This window comes from Peromyscus maniculatus, chromosome 9 (genome assembly GCF_049852395.1).
Source record: "Peromyscus maniculatus bairdii isolate BWxNUB_F1_BW_parent chromosome 9, HU_Pman_BW_mat_3.1, whole genome shotgun sequence".
In the NCBI taxonomy this organism is placed as follows: Eukaryota; Metazoa; Chordata; class Mammalia; order Rodentia; family Cricetidae; genus Peromyscus; species Peromyscus maniculatus.
The window spans coordinates 75,103,799-75,122,498 of NC_134860.1; the positions used below are offsets into that span (position 1 = coordinate 75,103,799).

The window sequence follows — 18,700 nt, forward strand, 5'->3', positions numbered from 1 at the left end:
AATTTTGACCAAATATATGAAAAGAATATTCACAGAAAGTTGATAGTTTAAAGAGCTTTGACTAGGCATAGAGCTGGAAAGAGGATCTGAAGTTGTAAAATACATATTCAAGTCTTATCTCATCACTAATTATATAATTCCAACCTTTACCTCATCAAGGTTGTTACTCATTTGAACAAAAGGGTCAGTGCCTGACCTATGGATTTTATAGAAAATGTAAGAGTAGTATATATGAATATCCTTTGTAATTACTAAAAAAAAGTACAGACTGTGTGCACATGTGGGAAATATATCTGAAATTTAAAAATGTGAAATTGGTCACGCCCATCACTGCCAGCAGCACAACTTTATCAGTTAATCCACTGCTGCCTTTTCAGGCTCACTTTATTCCTGAAGATTTCGGAGACTCTTTCACACATGTGTTGACTGCCTTAAACAATCATGCCTTTTTAATTTTTATGATTAAGTTATTTTTACTGGTTTAGCTCTTGGTCTTCAAATGCACCTGCTGTGGGAGGGTCCATCCTTGGACCCTCATACTCACTAGTTTTCATCTAGACAATCCAATCTGATTCAAGAGACTCAAATTATCATTCCTTCATAGCCAACTTCCAAACCTGTTTTGTCCCCGGCTCCATTATAAGTTCCAGGCCTACATTGTCAATCATTGACCAAAGATTTCCATCTAGATGCTATTCATTCTAGATCAGGTGAAACATGTTATCCTTCTTCTAATCCCAAAGCTCCTCCCACCCTTGGTTGCCACTCCCAGTAGCTGGCTAAGCAAAACTCGGAGTCATCAATAATTCCTCCATTCCATTGAACCCACCTCTGAAATTTCTAATTTATCTGTCCGCAGATCCATTTGAATTTCTACAGCTTCCTCTGAAACTGTTAATTTTTAAAAAAAAAATATCCTAACTAAGCTAGGTGGGGTGGCGCCACGCCTTTAATCCCAGCACTCAGAAGGCAGAGGCAGGTGGATCTCTGTGAGTTCGAGGCCAACCTGGTCTACAGAGCGAGTTCCAGGAGAGCCAGCTACACAGAGAAACCCTGTCTTGGAAAACAAACAAACAAAATATCCTCACTGCTTCTATTTTCTATTCAATCTCTCTTCTTTGGTCAGTCACACTCTGAGTCCATCTCATTAAACAGGATGCTGTGGCGTGAGGAAATCCTCTATTTTGATGCCTACTTGTGGCGAAAAAAGTAAACTGCAAATTTTCTTCATGATATGAGATCCTTCCTATTCTATTTCTGTGCTATTCGTCTAGTGCCCTGCTTACACTGTTGGGGGAAGTTATACACTTTCAGTTTCATTTCCTGGTTCCTGTTTTCTCTCCCCTCTGTGACTGTACTTTGTCGAAAATCTGTACATGGGGCTAGAGAGATGACTAGGTAGATAGAGTGCTTGCTGCTCTTGCAGAAGGCTGGAGCTTAGTTCTCAGCACCCACATTGGGTGCCTCACAGCTACCCTGTAACTCTGTAACTCCAGCTCCAGGGGATCTGACGCCTTCTTCTGTCCTCTGCAGGCACGGCATGGATTTGTGCATACAGACACAATGCGATATATACATACATATATTTAAAACTCCCTTTAAAAATTTGTACATGTTTTGGGCCCATACAAATTGTCATTTTCTCTGTAATATCTCCCCCCTCTTGACCTCTGAGCAAAACTAGTCCTTCCACCTTCAGTACTCATCTGTTTGTAAAATTATATTTTCGTTGTAGAAACAGTTTATTTCAATAAGAAATTTTAAAACATGGAGGAAATATTCAGCAAGGATGCACAAACATCAGAGAAGAACCAACTAAAATTTCTGGGAGTGAAAGAAGCAATCAAGTCAAAATCACATCAGAAAGCGTCGCTACCAGACAGGAGCAATTAGGAAAATGAATTTCAGGGGGGAAGACTAAGCTGAGACAATACTTCATTCAGACACATATAACGATTAAAACAAACAACCAATGATCCCCAAAAGTCTGGGGCACATTCAAAAGACAGAAATCTAAGAATTAATGAAGTAGTAGGAGCTGAGATAAAGTCAAAAGTCAGAGACAATTTATTCAATTAACTTATAAAAGAAATTTCTCTAAAATTAGAGAAAGAAATTAACATCTAAACACAAAAGGCCTTTAGAAACCCAGATAGCTGTAACCAGAGAAATTCTCCACAACATACCATAGCCACAAATGTCATAACCACAAAGCAAAGGCTAAAAGATGAGAGAAAAATTCCAGCTCATATACAAAGGGAGAAGCATCATAATAACATCATATCATTTATAAGAAACATGAAGCCAGGAATGTATGGAATTATATATTTCAAGCTCTGGAAGTAAATGATTGTCAACAAAATTTTAAACTGATGGAAAATTAAGGCAATTAGTAACAACCAAGCAGTATCACAGAAAAATCTTAAATGAATACTATATATGTAAGAAAAACAAAGTCTCATCTACAGAACACAGAAAAGAATATATTCCATGAGTGATCAAAAAGAGTTGGGAAGGAAGTAATAAGGTACAGCACAACAAACCAGAAACCCCTCATGCTAACAGAGAGGGAAGACCAGAAATACTATTAATCTAACCAACCAGAAAATCAACTAACAAAATCACAGGAAATAATCTTAAGTGCAAATGATCTCAATTAAACAATAAAAAACCCCACAGAATAACTGATGGACTTAATAAAGCAAGGTACATCCACTGTCTCTGAGAAACACACTTAGCCAGCAAAGACAAAAACCCACAAAACAAACCAAAAATAGTCAAAAAGTGAAAATCAATGTACCAAGCAAATGGAAACTGTGTACATGCTATGTAGCAATTTTTGTACCCGATGAGGTAGATTTCAAACCAAAACTACGTAGAAGAGATAAAGAGGGCCACTACCTATTAACAAAGGAACAGCTCCTCAGGGAGATATAACAGCTGGAAATATTATTCATTGAGTATTAGGACTACACGTCTGATAAGACAAACACTGAAAGACATAGAATGTCACACAGATTCTGACACGATAATGATGATAGATGTTGAAATGGCACTCTCTGATTTAGGTGGGGGTCTTCCAACCTAAAACCAGCAAAGAAACTTCAAAACTAAATTATACCACAGATCAACTGGAATTAAGTGTTGTCCATCCAACAGATAGTGAACACACACTTAGCAGAACAAGGATTGAACACTCTCTAAAATTTACCATAAAGCAAACCTCAGCAAATACAAAAAAATAAAATAAGAAAGAAAGAAAGAAGTTGACCCTTGTATCTTATAAGACCACAGCATAATAAAATTAAAAATCATCAAGAGAAATTCAGAAACTACACAAATGCTTGGAGACTAAATAGTGAATCATGGGGGAAAAAGTCATAGAGGAACTTTAAAACATTCCTAGGATCAAACGCAAAATGATAGCACAATCTATCAGACCCTCTAGGGTATGGTCAAGGGCTTCCTAAGAAGAAGGTTTATAATAACGTATCAAAAATAAATCCAGTAGATATGAACTATTTAAATAGACATATAATAAGCAAGAGATCCAAGTGCTAATTAAATCTCCCACAAAGGAAAGACCAGGACCACGTGGATTCACTGCTAAATTCTACCAGTCTCTTTAGGAAGATCTAGCAGCCACATTGCAAAGCTTCCCACAAGACAGAAAGAGCAGGATTACTACCAAACTCTTCCTGTGGACCAAAGGCCCTAACCGGAAATTCTGATACTGCTAGAGGGAAACATTCTGAGAAATCAGCATATAGAAGAAGTTTTAAAATAGGACTCTAACAGCACAAAAATTTGCAAATGGATTACATAAAGTAAAACCGATTTTGCACAGCAAAAGGAACTATCAGCAGTGCGGAATCTTTGCTAGCTAAACTTCAAACAGGGGCTTAGTACCCAGAACATACAAAAACCTTCAAACTAAACAATAAATCTGCCTGTCGATAAACGAGCGCATGAAATGAACAGATGGTTCTCGAAAGAACCACAAAGGTCCAGATCTGTATTGAAAATGCATCCAACACCTTTAGCCATCAGACTTCAAAGTTAAACTACTTTCAGATTCTACCTAGCAATAGTCAGAATCTCTACTCCCAAGAGAAAAAAAATGACGAAGCTGGAGAGATGGCTGAGATCACCGGCTGCTCTTCCAGACGGTCTCAGTTTGAGTCCCAGCACCCACAGGACAGCTCCTCTGTAACTCGAGTCTCAGGGGACAGAGATTCTCTTCTGGCCTCTCTGGTCACTGCACGCGTGTGGTGTGCAGACTATATGCAGGGAAAATACCGATACACTTAGAAGTAAGTAAATAAAATATCAAAAGAAAAATGCCAACAAATGCCGTTGAGGATGTGGTGAAAGCTGAACCCGTTTTCACTGCCGGTAGGAGTGGAAGCTGCAACAGCCATTATCGACATTAGCACGGAGGGGTCAAAAAATCAACAGTGAGGACATGAAGCTGGGAAGGGGACATGCTGGGAAAATCTGAGGAAGAGCTGGAGGGGAAATGAAGGATGGTTACGATCATATTTCACAGTATATGTGAATTAAATTCTCAGAATAATATATTTTTAAAAACAAACAAAACCAGAATAGCCTTATGACCCAACTATTCTGCTTCTGCGCATATACCCAAGACTCCATATCCTGCCACAAAGATACTTAAAGATGCACATTTATTGCTGTTCTAGTCACAACAGCAAGGAATTGAAATTAGCCTAGATGTTCATCAACGAATGGGTAACAAAAATACAGTACATACACTATTTTATTTAACCACAATGAAATTATCAAATTTATAGGAAAATTGATGGATCTGGAATTATTATGCTGAACAAAATAATCCAGACTCAGAATAACAAACATTATGTGTTCTCTCTCATATATGAAACCTTTAATGTTTATGCTTACATACACATACATGTATATGCATATATATGTATATATGTAGGTGTAAGTTTGGTTATAGATGTTGAACCTAGAAAGGGAAGATAAGGGGAAAAGAGGGGTGAGCAAGGAAGTGGGTAATAGAACACACTGACATGAAAGAAGGGATACTGGGAGTGGAAAGGGACACGGGGAGAGGGGGAGGGAAGGATCAGCAAGAACATGATGTTTGAAAATGCCATAAATGAAATCTACTCTTTCGTAAGGCAATTAAAAAATATATTCAGAAAGAAGTGATTATCTCTCCTACTGCATTTGACTCAAATGGAAAAGTTGCCTTTATTTTGATTCACTGTGCTAAGTCTCATCCCTAAAAAAAGTTGGCATCCAACAAATACTGAACTAAACAGACCTGGTCTTGATTTATAGATAAATACAAAGAACTAACTTGAGGAATAATATCACATTGATTCTCTCCTCAGTTGTCATAGGAATTAAACCAAGATCATCTGGCTGTGGGTAACAGTGAAAGTATACCCTAACGATGAATTATCTTTTGTGATCCTCTTGGTTTACAAAAGTTTCTTTGGCAAGCAGTGGGGAAGGATGCGGGAAACGGTGACGCAAAGTTCCAGTCAAGAACCTGTAAAATAGACAGAGATAAAACATGAGTGCCTCACTAGTGTTCTTAGAATATCAAGGTGGGAACCATCAAGTACATTAAAAACTAAAGATGGTGTGAAGAGTAAAGGATAGACGAATTGAGTTAAACTGTACAGAAAACTGGGTGTGTGCTAGAGGGTCAGTCCTAAATCATCGTCATGCAATTGTTTTATAGAAGTCTAGAAGGTCCTCCTTGTTATACATGGCATTAATGGGAGCATCAACTCATTCTCTTCTGTGTTGACAGCATCTGCTTTTGCTCTACAGTGGCAGAGTTGACTGGATGACAGAGATATCGAATGCTCTACACAACATCAAAGATTTACTGGGTCAGATTGATGATGCCATCAACCTTAACAACCTAAGCTGGATCTCTGGAAGCCATAGATAGTAGAAGAGACATACTCCTGAAAGTTGTCCTCTGCCTCCACACATGTGCCACAGCATGGGCACTAGCATGCGTGATGTGTGCGCGTGCGCACACACACATATAAACGCTGCAAAATATAATATCAAAAAGATTTACTATCTATCCCTTTTAAAAAAATTCCAACTCTACCATATTTGGCCGTCGGAAAGTCAGTTGATATATTTGTATATTTCTTATTCTATAAGTTAAAATCTTTATGCAAATTTTTATTATATTTTTCATTACTTAAAACAATTTGCAATATATTTTGATCATATTCTTCCTCTCCTCCAAGTCCTTTCAGATAATCTTTCCCTTCCTACACACCCAAATCGAAGTTCTTTCTCATAAAAGGAACAAAAACTCAATATAACATCAAACCCCCCAAAACCAAGAAAAAAACCACATCCAAAAAGAAAAACAAACAAAAAACTCCCAACAAATTGTAACTAAATAAAAGCACACACACACAAAACTACAGATTTCAATTATATGTTGGTCAACTACTCCTGAATATGAGGCCTGTCCTAGAATGGTTGATATACCCAGTGCCACTCCATTGGGGAAAACTGATTTTCCCTCTCCCAGCAGGTAAAAGTGGCAGTTCAGTTGTTAACCTTTACCCTAGTGGCTAGGTTTTCATTCATTCATTCATTCATTCATTCATTCATTCATTCATTCATTCATTCATTCACTCATTCATTCATTCACTTTTTAATACAACAAAATATAATAAGATGAAACAAAAACTATCACATCAAAGTTAAACAAGAACAGACTAACAGAAGGAAAAGAGCATAAGAGTAATCGACTCACTTGTTTATATGCTCAGGAATCCCATAAAAACACTAAACTAAAAGCCATAATATATGTGCAGAGGACATGGTGCAGACCATGCAGGTCTTTTGCATGCTGCTTCAGTCTCTAAGTTCATATGAGCTTTGCTCACGTTGATTTAGAGGGCCTTGTTTTCTTGGAGTTTTCCATCTTCTCTGGCTTTTATATTCTTTCCACCTCCTTTTCCATGGGGTTCCTTGAGGTTGGGGAGGGTTTTGATAGAGACATCCCATTTAGAGCTGTGTATTCCAACATCTCTCATTCTGTGTAATGTCTGGCTATGTGTTTCTATAATTGATCCCATCTGCTGCAGAAGGACGTTTCTCTGATAATAGTTGAACAAGGCACTAATCTATGAGTATAGCTGAATATCATTAGGAATTGTCATTTTATCATTACATTTTTTTCTTTTTTTAGATCAGTATTATTTGGTTTTATGGTATCAGGTTCTTGGTCACGCAGTGCCAGGTATGGGTTCCATTTTGTGGAGTGTTCCTTTGGTCAAATCAGTTACTGGTTGATTACTCCCACCGGCTTCATGCCACCACCGATTGCACTAGCATATCTTGGAGGCAGTATACCATTGTAGATGAAGTGTTCGGGGCTGTCTTGGTGCTTATGTTGCCTTTTGAGAGCATGCAGAGTATGTTCCTCTACCAAAGATGCTGGAACACAGAAGTGAAAGCTGCAGGTAGGCGCTGACTCAACATCTCCTTGTTTAATGAGTTGTGTATGTATTGTCTTCAACAATGGGACCTTGCTGTCAGTTTGCGGAGAGCAACCTATAATCTTGGCAACAATCTGGGTTATTTGGAGATTCCTGTGGGGCCCCTTGGGCTAGCAAGTTAATTAGATGTAACCAAACCCCAGTACTGGAAGCTTCATTTGACAAAAGATGGCCAACTGGGACTCTGTTTCTTCCATTATTTGGTGGTTTCATTTAGATTGCCTTCATATCTGTACATATTTCATTGTTTCTACTGTATTAGGTTTCCATCCTACCCCTCAAATGGCCCCTAATTTAGCTGTCTCTTCCTGTATCCTCCCCCTCAACCCTCCTCTCCTCTCTTTTTCCCTTGGTCCTCACATTCCACCCCCTCCAATCCATAGTTATCCATGCTATTTCTCTGTCCTAACAAGATCTATCTGTTCCCTCTAGTCCCTTACTCTATACCAACTCTCTGTAGTTCTACGGATTGTAGCTTGGTTATTTATCATCGCCTTCACAGATAATATACACATATAAGCAAATACATACCATATTTATCTTTCTGAGTCTAGGGCATCTCACTCAGGATTATTTTTTTTTCTAGTTCCATCCATTTGCCAGCAAATTTCAGGATGTCATTTTTTAAATGGCTGAGTAGTACCTCATTGTATAAATTTTCTTTGTCCATTCTTCTGTTGAGGGACATACAGGTTGTTTCCAATTTCTGGCTATTGTGAATAGAGCAGCAATGAACATGGTTGAGCAAGTGTTCTTGTGGTAGAATGAAGCATCCTTTGGGATATGCCTGAGAGTAGTATAGCTGGATCTTGAGGTAGATCAATTACCATCTTTCTAAAAAACCACCATATTGATTGCCACAGTGGCTGTACAAGTTTACACTCTCACCAGCAATGGAGGAATTTTCCCCTTGCCCCACATCCTTGCCAGCATGAGCTGTCACTTGTATTATAGATCTTAGCCATTCTGGCAGGTGTAATATGGAATCTCAAAGTAGTTCTGATTTGCATTTCCATGATGACTAAGGATTTAACATTTCTTTAAATGTCTCTCAGCCATTTGAGTTTCATCTTTTGAGAATTCTGTTTAGATCTGTACCCCCATTTTTATTGCATTATTTGGTGCTTTGAAATCAAATTTCTTGAGTTCTTTATATATTTTGGATATTAACCCTCTATTGGATGTGGAGTTGGTGAAATTTTTTCCCATTCTGTAGGACAGCCTCCTTTGCCATGCAGAAGTTTTTCAGTTTCATGAGGGCCCATTAATAATCATTGCTCTCAGTGCCTGTGCTAATTGTGTTCTGTTCAGGAAGTGTTTTCCTGTGCCAATGCAATCAAGTCTGTTCTCCACTTTCTCTTCTATTAGGTTCCATGTACCTGGTTTTATGTTGAGGTCTTTGATGCATTTGTAGTTAATTTTTGTGTAGCATGATAAATATGGCTCTATTTGGATTCTTCTACATGCAGGCATCCAGTTGGACCAGCACCATTTGTTGAAGATGCTGTCTTTTTTCCACTGTGTATTTCTGGCCTTATTATAAAAACATCAGATGTCCATGGGTATGTGGATGTATGTCTGGGTCTTCAGTTCTATTCCACTGATCAACCTGTCTGTTTTTATGTCAATACTATGCTGTTTTTATTACTGTAGCTTTGTAGTACAACCTGAAATCTAGGAGGGTGTTACCTCCAGCAGCATTTTATTATTCAGGATTCTTTTAGCTGTACTGCTTTTTTTCCCTTTTTTTGTATATTTCCATATGAAGTAAAAATTGTCTTCTCAAAATCTATGAAGAATTGTGTTGGAATTTTGGTGGGGATCACATTCAATCTGTAGATTGCTTTTGGTAGTATGGTCATTTTTACAATATTAATCCATTTTTTCATAAAACAAAAATAATGAAAGGTATAAAGATGTTATAATAGAAAATGTATAGATCAAGTTCACATCAGAGATAAAGACTTATAAAGGATTTTTTAAAAAGACTAAATTACTTTAAAACTTTTAACATAAGCCTACCTAATTATTCTTCATTAACCAGGGAAAGAAATGAATATTCTTCATCATAGAGTACATTGATGAATCTTTTCTATACCATTTTGCCACTTATAAATCAAAACTTGATTATTCTTACAGGGAAGAAGGAATATTGTTAAATTTAATTATTTTCTCAATGAAGGCAGGGACAGGCTGGAGGGGAAGAGGAGATGGGGGGGCGGGCATATGGAAAGAGACTGAAGAGAGACACCGCAGAGGAGGCTGTGTACCTCATTCTCTGATGGATATGAAGCCAGTCTGCGTCCCGAAGTTAAGGCCATCCCGAACATGGGAGAAAAACTTATCAGGATGGCAGGATGTGCAGAGGTCAAGATCTCCCTTCTGGTCTTGAATATTCTGTGGAAGAATTCCTCCTCGTTCTAGAAGAATCCTTAGAATAGAGATTTTTCAAAAGACAGCAAGAGTTTATGTTCCTGATAGTGACAGCAACATGAAAAAGGCGTGTTTATTTGAGTGGGCACATTCCAGGAAAGCCCTCAGAATGACGGAAGCTGCTGTTTCCTCGGCAACAGGGCTAGTCAGGAAATGGTAGATTCTATCAGCATTTATCACCAAAGCTCAGGTATGACCTGTGCAGTGATCCACACTGCCCTGCAGACCTGTGTTGGCTCTGGGATAGTGTGAGAAAATGATATGCTTGTTTGGGAAGAAGAGCATTTGGTTCAGACAGGGTATACTTTTAATCATCTAATCTCTCTCTCTCTCTCTCTCTCTCTCTCTCTCTCTCTCTCTCTCTCTCTCCTATTCACTAGACTTTTCACAGAAAACTTTGTTCATAAATATTCTGATATAAAATATGAATAAAATTAGTGACACATTTCACTAGTCACATTTAAGAATCAATTGTGATAGATTGAATCCTTTCTACTTGTGTGTTAAATGAGGCAGGGTCTGGGTATGGTTTTACTAACTGGAACAGAAACACAATTCAAATCAGACATCAGTTTTCTTCTGTAGAAATGACAATTTTCAACAGAGATTAAGAAGCAATTCATATATTCAAAATGCATAGGACCACAAATACTTAAGTTGTTACATATTTATATTACCTAATATTTTTATAAGAAATGTTTTCTAGTTAACTAGACAATAAGAATACTTTCAAAACATCAACTTACTTATAGTTTCTATTTCTTAAGAGAATTGACCTAAGCAATAGTTGTAAAGTAAAGAACATATCAGCTATCCTACACACAATTTAACTAGTTTTCTGGAGAGATCAACTTGCAATTTACTTTGCAGTCAATAAACTGTAACAGTCATGATATTATCTTTGATACAAATTAAGTAAGAATACATGCCTTGTTTAAAATGGGTTTTTCCATGTGTGGACGTTAGCTCCTTAAATATTTGCTACCTGAATTGTTTGGGGGAGTTACTTACTGTTCTCTAAAGTAATTTTCATCTCAGAAACAATAAGCCATAACCAAACTTCGGCACCACTCTGAAATCACACACCTGGTAGCTTTTCGGATGTCAACGTAGGGATTCATTGAGTCAAACTGTCGCACACATGAAGGATGAAGATTGTGAAATGAGGTCGCTGATTCTCTGGGAAGAGTAAAACAGCAAGGTCCTACTGAAGGTCCCAGAATGACAATAATGTCTTCCAAATTACAGCCATATTCTGCTACCATAGCATTCACAGTAGCCATGGCTACACCCAACAAGGTACCTTTCCAGCCTGGTAAACGGGAAGAAAAGAAGACAGGAGAAGTTAAAAATGTAGACTTCCAACTGCTTTTATGTCTCAGTGAAAAATGAACAGCGGTGGTTTGTGTATTCAAAGCCCAGGTCTAAGAGATGAACCACAAAGGTATTGACTCCATTCAAGTACCGTCATTACATTAGACACACTTTACAAAGCACCCGACAGAATCAACAATTAATAGGAGTTTCTTTTGAAAAATGGTATTGATGCTTAGTCTCCATAGGAATAATGTCCTTTCAACCTTTTCTCCCTCTCTTTCCTATTAACTAGAGTAATGAAACACATAAAATGTAACATTTAAGCCAATTAAAGTGTCCAGCTCACTATTAACATTTGCAGTATTCAATTTCTAGAATTCTTTCATCTTGCAAATTTGAAACTATATTCATAAATAATTTCTCATTTCTCTATGCCTACACATTTTTGTTTATGAATTTTAAATACTCTACATACTCCATGTGAGGTGCTTCATACTGAACTTGTCTTTCTGTGATTGGCTTATTGGATCAAGGTCTAGAAGGTTCATTCATTACTCATTTGTCACGGTACACTTAGGTTGCTTCTACCTCATGAATCTTATGGGTCAGGATGCTATCAATGGAGAAGCGAGTTCTTTTGGACATCGATCCAGAGTTAAAATTCTAGGTCATATGGCAATTCTATTTTAAACTTTTTAAAGAATCACCATACCATTATTTTAAAACTTGAGGTAGGGTCTCACTGTGTAGCTGGAATCCCCTATGTAGATCAGGCTGGCCTCAAACTCAGAGGTCTGCCTGCCTCTGCCTCCCGAGCGCTTGGATTAAAGTGCCATCATATCCAAATTAATTATAAATGATGTTGATTAGCTTTTCTTACACTTCTTAGCTGTTTACCAATCATTTTTAGGGAAAAAAAAACCCATTCCTTAATTTCTGATCTTCCTACCTCTACCTTCTGAGTGCCGGGATTATAGGTGTATGCCACCATACCTGGTATATATGATGCTATTGAACAGACAGGGTCATCCATGCCAAGCAAGCACTCTACCAATGCAATTACATCCCCAATCCCTTTACCTATTCTTAAACCCAGACGTTGTTTTATTGTAGAATTGCGGGTATTGTTTTAACAATTAACCCCTTATTAGATGTAATGGTTTGCAAATACTTTGTGCCATTGTGTGGGTTTCCTTTCTAATCCATTAATTATCCTTTGATGCACAAGCATTTTAAATTTTAATAAAGTTCAATTTACCTGTCTTTAAATTTGTTTTTTTTTTTTCCTGCTTGAATACCTAAAAACGATTTTTGCCTAATCCAAAGGTATGAATACTTACACTGCTGGGTTTCTTTTTTTCATTCCTAAGAGTTTTATAATTTTCTTACAGTTTAGGACATTGATCCATTCTGACCTAATTTTTTTAATATTGTTATGATAAGGTCAGAATCATTCTTTTGCTCGTGGGTGTCTGCTTCCCCAGTTCCACTGGTTCAAGCATCATTCTTTCCTCATCGGATAACCAGTTTGGCATCTCCGTGGAAAAGCTCTCAACCATAGTTCAGGGCTTATTTGTAACTGGTGGGCTCTCTAGTCTATCTTGTTGGTTTATATATAGTTTCAAATTTGCAAGATGAAAGAATTCTAGAAATTGAACACTGCCAATGTTAATAGTGAGCTGGACACTTTAACTGGCTTAATGTTACATTTTATGTGTTCATTACTCTAGTTAGTAGGAAAGAGAGGGAGAAAAGGTTGAAAGGACATTATTCCTATGGAGACTAAGCATCAATACCATTTTTCAAAAGAAACTCCTATTAATTATCATGTCTGTTATTTTTAATACTAGTGTTACATTGTTTTCAATATCACAGCTTTGAAATGAGTTCTAGAGTTAGAAATTGTGAAATGTCCAACTCTGAATCTTCTTTTACAAGATTGTTGTAACTATCCAGAGCCCCTGGAGGTTACATATGTAATTGAGGATGGATTTTTTTTCCTGTAAAAATGCAATTAGAGATTTGCTAGGATTGTACCAAATCAGTAGATGACTTTGGGTGATAGTTGCATCTTAATAATATTGTTTCCACCTTACAAACATGGGACTTCTAATTATCTCACGCTTCTTTAACTTCTCTTAATATTGCCTTAGAGTCTTTCCTCTCTCCACTTTTCACACTAAAACTCCTCTTTCCAACTAACCATCTCTTTGCACAGTTTTCTACTCTCTCTTTATTGTCTTTGGATTTCCTGGTGAGTTCTAAGATTAAGTTCCTCTCTTCACTCCTGCTTCCCTTCAGTTTCCTAAGGTAAAACCTAAGAGCATTACATTTTCCCTCCATTCCTTCATTCTGACACAAATTCAGCTGACTTAGTTGAACAATAAGGAGTCTCCTCACTCGCTCCTTTTCTCACCACTCCATATACCCATCCTTCTAAAACTAAACACTGGGGAGAGATCTATTTATTTATTTATTCATTCATTCATTCATTTATTTACTTTTTATTTATTTATTTACTTTTTAGATAAAAGGAAGAGATGGTGGAAGTAATAAATATTTAAATAAGAGTTTCAATGTCCATTGAAAACTCATTGAATATATAAGTGCAGAAAGAGGACCAGAATAAAATAGTAAGTTGTTAAGTTGGTAGATAAGATCTCCATAACAAAAACAGGGAAGCTTTGTGGTAGAAAAGGCTTTAGGAAAAGCATGATAAATTTTTCACATCATGATTCTGAGACACCTTTAGAAATGTAGGCAGTAATTTTCAGAAGAAAACAACTCAGTACAGATATTTTGATGACTGGTAAGACTTTTCTACAAATACAAGGATACCTTCCTTCCTCCGAATCCTTCCTTTATCTTCTCACCAGCACAAACATTCATATATACACAGCTAGTTTACAGTAATTTTAATTTCTTTAAATTCAATAAATAATTAAATTAATAAATCATTTATTTTAATTAAATAAAATTTAATTTTTATTAACTTAGTCCCATAGATGAAGTTTAGACTAACTGATACCTGGTAAGCATATAATGTATTCAACTGTATTGTATTTCATTGCTAATTCAGCAATGATTTGAAGTTCACAGTTACAGCTTCATTTTGACTACATCTTGGATATTTTCAGAATAAATGTTTCAAAACCTAACATATAATACTTCTTTTGAGTTCAGATTCAAATTTTAAACTACTTTTGACAATGTCATATAGTGAACCTGACCTCTCATCCGATTCTGTTACTTTAGCTAGGTCAAAAGAAATCCGTGCCACTGGATTCTGTGTATTCTAAAAAGCAAAAGTGTCATAAACTTATAAGTAAGATGAAATTCAAAAGATCGTGTCTCATTTTATATAGGATAATACACATGGAATAATCTAAATATTATTTCAGAATTCCTTCAGGAAAGAAATTCTATAAGTTTGACACAATCTAGCCTTTGAAAACGATTTTTAATCATCTTTAGGTAATAGTCATGGTTTAATACAGTTAGTTAGTTGAACTAAATGTGGCTTTCCATTCATGGTCATAGACAAAGCATGTCTTGTTTCTTGTTTTGTCTTGTTTTCAGTCTCACTGCCTTTCTTCATGTTCTTTTCTCTGAGGACTCTTTTCTATAGCATGCCTAACATTCCCACCCTGCCACCTAGACTTCAAGGATTCTCAGCCAGAGGCAGCCACACCCTAGAGTGTTTAGAAAAGCATAAAGGGCTGTCCTTTGGTTATTGCAAAGACTATGATTATTATGCACATTAAAAACGTCAAGGTCTAAAGATAATTCAATCTGTATGGCAGGATTATCTTGCGCCATATGTTAATAGCATATCCTTGCTTAGAAATACTGACAGACTTAAAACCTACAGATCCCTGAATATCCCTAAATACCACCTACTTAGGGAATACTACTCTGATTCATCTAATTTGACTTGTCTACTCTTTATATCTGTTTCTATAGTAAGAGTACACAGGCCTCATCCTATCACAAAGCAATACAATGAACAGCTTTCCATGCCCATCAAAAAATAATTACGAAATACCTCGTACTGCAAACTAACAAAATCTGAAATGGTTTGTTAAATGCACCTACCAGAGTGAGCAACCCCACATGCTTTCTTGGCAGGATCTGCAAAGATGATCGGTATGCAGTCAGCGCCGAGGGCTGTGATTGTGACTCCCCTCTGGTTGGTGATTATTCCATCGTAAGACTCAGGCTCCTTCCTCCCCATCACCCACACTCCATTGGCGTGGTCGGTCTAACACAAAACACAGAACAAAATGTTTTAAAAACAAAACCTCTTATACTTGGGCTTTTCTAAAAGTACTCATTTGGGCAGAAAATTAGATAATCATGCTACGATTATCCACCTTTATGAATAATAAAATACAAACTGTAACATCTCTGCAGATGCTGCTCACAGGAAAGCAGACTCAAAAGTCATGAACATCCCCCATTAGAGATGAGCAAATCTCTATATTGAGTACTTCTCTCACAAAAGGCAAGTTTCACTTTCTTTGCAGTAAAGTGAAAGTACCAGTGATATTTTTTTTCTTCCCTTTTCTTAGACTCAAGTAAATCTAGAATTCTTTATCAGATTTTTTCCCTTCACTTAGGACCTTAGTTCTCCTGGGTCTTCACTTAAAAACTAATAGCCCAAACATTTTTTTCTGATCATTCAGGGAACTTTCTTCTATACTGATAGGTCGGTAGTGGTTGTATACTCACTCAAAAGTAACTATACTTCTAGAATTGAGTTCTAGATGAGATACATATATACATCCACATATGCCTGTGAGCACACACATATTAATATTTGATCTTTAGGCTATAATGTACAAAGTAGAGAAAACTAATTACAGTATTATCCTAAATTTTTAGATGAAGCACCAGAAACAAAAATTAAGTAGCTTAAAGGTTATATAGTTATTGACAGAGTGAAAAACGCCAATATTTTGGAAAAGCAAAATACGTAACAAAAATTTACCTTTATGCGGTAAAATTTCTCCGCATTAAATCCTGCAGCCTTCGCCAACCTACGGAGATTTTCTTGAACAACTGCCTTGGGATCTCTGCGTTTGGAACTACTGAAAAGATTGAGGGAGCTAAGAGTGGGTATATAAGATATGCCACCTGTCCTTGTGGTAAATCCATGTATGAAGGTATCTGTTGAAGATAAGCGGTAAAGAGTAAAGAGATGCTCTGCAAAAGACAAAAAAGTATACAAAAGACAGTCTGAATCTGCACGGAGCCAACTTGTTTGTTTGGGATGGCTCCGATGAAGTCATCCCTTGATGCACCTGACCCACAAAGTCATAAAATCCCCATGTTGCAAAAGCTGAGCAGTTCACAAGAGTCAGCAGAAAAAAAGAAAAAAAGGAAGTGAGCAACTTCTGAAGAAAGTCTGGGTTTTCACTGCAGTGCAAAGGACTGAGAGTGAGGAGGATACCTGGAATCAGAGGAGATGTGATAATAGTTAAGTCCCCTTTCAGAGCTGGCAGGCTTCTCAAGTATGTTTCTATTTCACCCTGGATTTCTTCCAGTTGATGAGTTGTGGGTGCGTTAACTTCAGGGGATGGTTTCGACAGGTTCTCTCTCCAAGCTACCTGTAAATCTTCAAACTCAAAATCATAAACCTTAGTGAAGAGGTGATCGATAAAAGCCTTCATTAACATTTTCCTGTGCTCGGGTACAATCACCTTGATGTGGCTCAGATTTTTTTCGTCAATTTTTTGTTTAATTGTATACAAACAGGCAGCCACACTGGGGTTACTAACAGTCTCAAATTCTCTCATGAGAAGTGAAAATCCATTTCCTGCTTCCCAGTCACCAAGATCTTGTTCACCATCCCCTTCTTTGGTGACATTACTGCAACGCATTATGCAAAGGAACTTGGCCTTGGGGGCATGGTGGTGGTGAATACCATTCAATGTCTTCAGTAATGTCTGATGGCAGTTTTTCTGTGAGTTCAGTTTTAAACCAAAAAGATCAATCAAGACTGCTTCTGCCATCCTTCAATCACGCACTTTTTCTCCAAGAAAACCTTTGTGCCAAATCAGCTGTAAGAAAAATGATCACAAATAAACAATAAGTTGTACCAGTCTTCTTATAGACACAACAGAAATTTGTGGTGGACAGAAAAGGAAGTGATTTGTGTTAGCACAAAAAATAACCTAAATAAATCCAGAGCCCAGCCCAGAAAAGACACCAAGTCCGGCTTTTAAATTATAGGATGTCAATCTACTGCTATTATATCATTATTCCCATCATGCCTATAAGATTAGATCATATCTCATAGGAAACACTGAGGACTCACCTTTACCAGCAAATCTCTCAATCAATCTCTCTCTCTGTGTCTCTCTGTCTTTCCCTGTCTCTCTGTTTCTTTCTGTGTGTCTTTCTGTTTCTCTCTCTCTCTGTCTTTCCCTCTCTCTCTCTGTGTGTCTCTCTGTCTCTGTCTCTCTCTGTTTCTCTCTGTCTCTGTCTCTCTCTGTTTCTCTCTGTCTTTCCTTCTCTCTCTGTGTCTCTCTCTGTCTCTGTCTCTCTCTGTTTCTCTCTGTCTCTGTCTCTCTCTGTGTCTCTGTCTCTGTCTCTCTCTTTTTCGTTCCTCCCTCCCTCTCGTTTTGTTTTGTGGTTTTTCAAGACAGGATTTCTCTGTGTAGTCCTGGCTGTCCTGGAACTCACTCTGTAGACCAGGCTGGCCTCGAACTCACAGATCCCCACCTGCCTCTGCCTCCCAAGTGCTGGGATTAAAGACGCGCGCCACCACAAATCTCGCTTTTTAAGATAGAAGCCGACCAACACTATAGATAGGCTTTCCCCAACATTTACACAGTACCCCACACTTGGGATGACCACGAAAGCCACTGTCATTTGGATGGGGGGGGGCATTCCTGCCCGCTTGCTGATTCTTTGACCCGTCGTCCTCCCAGTCCTCCCAGTCCCGGCTGCAGCGCCCCTCTGGTGACCCTGGCCCCGGAATTCCTGGCGACCCCAACCATTGCTGACCGCCCCCCTCACACCACCCCACCCCTGCGCCCCGCGCCCCAGGGCACGGGCGCCGTCATTCATTCCCTCCGCCAGCTGTGCAGGGCGACCTCGGAGGAGCCTGTCGGGTGCCCGCGGGGTCGGCCCCTGCGTCCGTCCGTCCGTCCGGGGCTGGCTGACAGACTCACCGCGCTCTCCTCGGCGGTGGCGGCGGTAGCGGCAGCGGCAGCGGGCTGGGGTGTGAGCTGCAGCCTGGGCGATCGCACCCGGAGTCGCCTGCAGTCGCCGTCCGGGTGTCCGTCCGTCCCGCCCCAGCGCGCCGCGCGGCCTCTAGGCGGCTTCGGGTCCCCGCCGGCGTGCTGTTCCCGCCACGGCCGCGGGGCGGCGCCCGGGAGACGCCCGCAGGGGCCCCCGGCGGGGGATTC

The 18,700-nt window shown here is 38.5% G+C and overlaps 1 protein-coding gene across 1 annotated transcript; it reads right to left on the minus strand.

The window, feature by feature from the left end:
• Positions 1–908: 908 nt before the first annotated feature.
• Lacc1 (laccase domain containing 1) lies at positions 909–18,633 on the minus strand. The gene is made up of 7 exons (XM_006983832.4): positions 18,464–18,633; positions 16,738–17,347; positions 16,276–16,454; positions 15,381–15,546; positions 11,055–11,280; positions 9,806–9,966; positions 909–5,542 (listed from the first exon to the last, which is right to left on the minus strand). Exons 2-6 carry the CDS (start codon positions 17,297–17,299, stop codon positions 9,807–9,809), a joined length of 1,293 nt encoding a protein of 430 aa, XP_006983894.1. The 5' UTR covers positions 17,300–17,347; positions 18,464–18,633; the 3' UTR covers positions 909–5,542; position 9,806.
• Positions 18,634–18,700: the final 67 nt, after the last annotated feature.